Raw genomic sequence first — 4,494 nt, 5'->3', positions numbered from 1 at the left:
CAGGGATTATCTCACCATATACACCGAGGATAAGGCGGGGCATTAACGTTATTATCATATAGCCTACCCAAACTGACCCATTTAAGCACCAAATTCCTTTATTCAAGACTTCCAAGGCTTGACATAAAGACAAATTCCCTTCTGCTGGGACAAGTGTGTTGCTATTCAATCCTAAGTTATAGTTGTACATATTCAATAAATTTGAAGGAATGTAAACAGTAATAATGTTGAGAAAATGGTGCCGGTGTCGATTCATTCTGACCAATCAGGGGAGCGATACCCACCTGCCTGGCCTGAATCTACGTGTTACGGCGTCATAACCAACGTGGAACGGGGCCTTCTGATTGGTCCGCGGCGCCTGGCTATATGATAATGTTATTTATCTCATTTTAGGGCTGCTGTCGGCACACTGCAACGCAACATCCGTGCATGGTTCAGGCTGCGCGATGACTGGTGGATCAAGATGTACCAGAAGCTGCAGCCCAAGCTGACTGGAGGCATGGCAGAAGAACTTCTCAAGGAAACCAAGATAAAATTCGCGGTATGTTACTAAACGATAGGGTTGTCATCAGCCATTTCTTGAGCGTTAGTACCAACAAGCTAATTACCAACAACATAATTACGACATTCGAAGACGAGCTGTTCCATGAATTGTAATGTAGAACCGACACAACAATTATCACATTCGTGTTCCTGATCAAATATGGCGATCTGAATGTAGCCGATCAGTCAACAGTATACAGCACTGTCAACTACAAGAGAACTAAACTCAACCCTTCTGTATATAAACACTTTGTGTGTGTGTCATGTTTGCTGGTGATTGTGAGCTCAAGATTATGCTAACTCCATTTTTATTTAGGCAATGGAAAAACACTACGAGAAGGTTACCAAGGATCGTGCTGAGTTGCAAGCAAAGTATAACGACGTCCAAGCCGCCAAGGACAAGATCAATGAGCTTCTTTTCAACGTAAGATTATTATATTTCTATCTACGTTGTGATACTATGGTGGTATAGAAACCAAGGTATAATCAATTACAATAATGGCCAACCTTTTGTATAGCTTCATAAAGTATCTATACCCATCCATGGTTTAAATGAAGGGAAACTATTAATAGCATGTCGTGTGCACCCAAGACATGTTCGGATATTATTGCCGTGACCATCATTAGAATTAGATTTTCTCTGTATTGAATCGACTATCATAGTATCCTACCAAAACTGTTTAAATTCCTTCCACAGGAGAGAGACATCATGCTGAACGGCGAGGAGCGCGTGAACTCCCTGCTGAAGGAGAAGGCAGAACTGGACGCCCAGCTGCAGGAAATCGAGGAGCGCGTGGAGGATGTGTCCGACCAGAACAGGCAGATGGAGTCCAAGAAGATGAAGGTGCTCCAGAAGTATACCACGTCTACATAAACATGACCAAGCTGTCCTTGAAGAGCAACATCATACATAAGGCCCAGTTTTAATTGACATTTCAACTCTAGCATCTTTACAACCGTACCAAGCGTAGATTAGTACTTCATCGAATACATGTACAAGAAAAGGATATGTTGGCTTTCGTAGAGTTCCAAGTCTGTGTTACTGTTACACCAGAGTTATACATTCTTTCATTCCTTGTCCATTGATCCATTTTGTATTACTTTCATTTACACAGGCGGAGCAGGAATGCGACGAAATGAGAAAGGAGATTGAATCCATCACACTGAAGCTGAACAAGAGGGAGAAGGAGAAGCAGGAGGTGGAGGACAAACTGCGCGCCATGACTGAGGAGGTGGCCGTGAACGACGAGCTGGTCGGCAAGCTCGGCCGGGAGAAGAAGAAGCTGGAGGAGCTCAATGCGGTAGGCAGTAATCTATTGCTTCATTGCATTGTTCGTAAAAACGAGAACCACTGGAGACATTAATGCAATGCGTATTGACCCTTGTAGGGCCCACACTAGTAAATAGTTATAGACATTTAATGTAGGCGATGAGGTCACTTACATCCTATTTGATTTATTTCAGCAAACCCTGGATGACCTCCAGTCCGAGGAAGACAAGACCCAGAACCTCACCAAACTCAAAGTCAAGCTGGAGCAGACCTTGGATGACGTAAGATATACATTGTGTTCAAATCAAAAACACCATCCTGCGAATATTTTCGATTCCTGGGACAGTGAGTAGTTAACAAAGCTATACGTCCTCGTCTTCTGCATGTTCATATAAGCTGTGATTTTGTTCTAATTACCTTCCGCAAAAGTGAGATGCTTACTCGATTCCTTCAGCTTGAGGACAATCTTGAGCACGACAAGAAGATCCGTGCGGATGTTGACCGCGTCAAGAGGAAGCTGGAGAACGACCTGAAGAACGCCCAGGATCTGGTGGTTGAGCTGGAGCGTTACAAGGTCGAGCTGGAGGAGAAGTACAAGAAGTAAGTGAATTGCATCTAATCAGATATACTATTCAAATTTCATTTGTTTTGACTTCATTCAAATGTCAGTATCTAATACGCCATTCAAAACGATCCCTTTGAATGACCCATATAGGAAGGAGTTCGAGATCAACGCCCTGAACACTAAGGTTGAGGACGAGACTTCCCAGGCAACTCAGCAGCAGAAGAAGACTAAGGAGCTGCAGGGCAGGATCGAGGAGCTGGAGGAGGAACTGGAGACAGAAAGAGCGGCTCGTGCAAAGGTACGGTACACGAGTAAATCAAAAGAATCAACATTCTAAATTTGCGCATTATGCGAAAACCCCACGTTTTCATGATCATTAGTACAACTGACCATTCCTATTATTAAATGTACGCAGGTACTGGTTGCCAAGTTATATTCCCGCAAATTTCGTTAGTGTACTGTTATGATACCACAAATATTAATCAAATATCAATCAACAAATACAGCTCGAGAGGCAGCGTGCCGAACTCTCGCGTGAGTTGGAGGACATCGGTGAGAAGCTGGAAGAATCTAGCGGTGCCACAGCTGCCCAGGTTGAGCAGAACAAGAAGCGCGAGGCCGAGCTCCAGAAGGTAACAAATAGTCTATTTCTGTTCACTTTATCAATAGCATCCATCAATCTCGGTTACCTCCCTCAGAACCAACCTCCTCTTACATAAATAAAATAATTATAATGATGCACAAAACGGAACGTATTTTACATTGGACAACGCATGTGATCACATAACAGGTTCGTCGTGAGTTGGAGGAGGCTACCATTGGCCATGAAGCTGCCACCGCCAGCTTGAGGAAGAAGCACAACGACACCGTGGCGGACATGACTGAGTCAGTCGAGAACCTGCAGAGGGCCAAGACCAAGCTGGAGAAGGAGAAGAACTCCCTCAGGGTGGAGGTCGATGACCTGGCTTCTAACGTTGAGCAAGTCACCAAGCAGAAGGTTGGTGCAATGATATATCCGTGCCTATGCCTTTTTTATTCCTACATTACGATAGTGAATATGAGTTTCTATTTGACAATGTTTCATCATTTATCAAATATAAAAATGCATTTTGATGATAGACCCGCATCATCACCCTTGCTACCGTGTCTTGTCGCATTTCCTATTCCTTATGTATAAAAACTCTGTTTCAGGTCCAAGCTGAGAAAATGAACAAGCAGCTTGAGGATCAATACGTAGAGGCTAACCAGAGGCTGGAGGAGAATGCCCGTGTCGCACAAGAATTGGGATCACTGAAGACACGCCTGACCGCCGAGAACAACGACCTGCAGCGCCAGCTGGAAGAGTCAGAAGGAGTCGGGAACCAGCTCAGCAGGTACATGATTGGAGATTCGAAAAAAAATGGCACAACATGTCGTCTAGTCATTGTATTCAATGAAGTGATAAAAACTATAAATGACTTATCATTTTTCTTATTCATAGAACCAAGAGCATGCTCACACAGCAGATGGAGGAAGTCAAGCGTCAGCTCGAGGAGGAGACCAAGGGCAAGAACGGCCTAGCTCACCAGCTGCGTGCTACTCAGTCCGACTGCGATGCTCTGCGTGAGTCCCTGGAGGAGGAGCAGGAGGCCAAGTCCGAGATTCAGCGCAATCTGGCCAAGGCTAACTCTGAGGTGGCGGCCTGGCGCTCCAAGTACGAGACCGACGCCATCCAGAGGACAGAGGAGTTGGAGGAGGCCAAGAAGAAGCTGGCAGCCAGACTGCAAGACGCTGAGGAGCAGGTTGAGTCCGCCAACGCCAAGTGCGCCAGCCTGGAGAAGACCAAGAACAGGTTGGCTGGCGAGGTGGAGGACCTGATGTTGGATGTGGAAAAGGCCAACACACTGGCGTCTCAGCTGGAGAAGAAGCAGCGTCTGGTCGACAAACAGACCGCCGAGTGGAGGCAGAAGGCGGAATCTCTTGGCAACGAGTTGGAGACATCGCAGAAGGAGCACCGCGCCTACCAGACCGAGCTTCTGAAGCTGAAGAATGTCTTTGACGAGGGCGTTGAGGCCCTTGATGCCCTGAAGAAGGAGAATAAGGCTGTACAGGGTATGATTCAATATTTCTCTAGTAT

General features: G+C 45.7%; 1 protein-coding gene across 1 annotated transcript in view; it reads left to right on the top strand.

Annotated features, from left to right (window-relative positions):
• LOC118416239 (myosin-7-like) overlaps nucleotides 1-4,494 on the top strand; it is a 17,095-nt gene that overhangs the window by 6,548 nt on the left and 6,053 nt on the right. The window contains exons 16-26 of the mRNA XM_035821324.1: nucleotides 394-541; nucleotides 860-967; nucleotides 1,241-1,387; nucleotides 1,659-1,844; nucleotides 2,008-2,094; nucleotides 2,268-2,413; nucleotides 2,529-2,676; nucleotides 2,885-3,010; nucleotides 3,169-3,375; nucleotides 3,570-3,751; nucleotides 3,859-4,462. Coding sequence (XP_035677217.1) covers nucleotides 394-541; nucleotides 860-967; nucleotides 1,241-1,387; nucleotides 1,659-1,844; nucleotides 2,008-2,094; nucleotides 2,268-2,413; nucleotides 2,529-2,676; nucleotides 2,885-3,010; nucleotides 3,169-3,375; nucleotides 3,570-3,751; nucleotides 3,859-4,462 — 2,089 coding nt within the window. The remainder of the gene's footprint in view (nucleotides 1-393; nucleotides 542-859; nucleotides 968-1,240; nucleotides 1,388-1,658; nucleotides 1,845-2,007; nucleotides 2,095-2,267; nucleotides 2,414-2,528; nucleotides 2,677-2,884; nucleotides 3,011-3,168; nucleotides 3,376-3,569; nucleotides 3,752-3,858; nucleotides 4,463-4,494) is intronic.

Source organism: Branchiostoma floridae, chromosome 5 (assembly GCF_000003815.2).
Source record: "Branchiostoma floridae strain S238N-H82 chromosome 5, Bfl_VNyyK, whole genome shotgun sequence".
Classification (NCBI taxonomy): domain Eukaryota; kingdom Metazoa; phylum Chordata; class Leptocardii; order Amphioxiformes; family Branchiostomatidae; genus Branchiostoma; species Branchiostoma floridae.
This window is presented reverse-complemented; position numbering and strand designations above follow the sequence as displayed.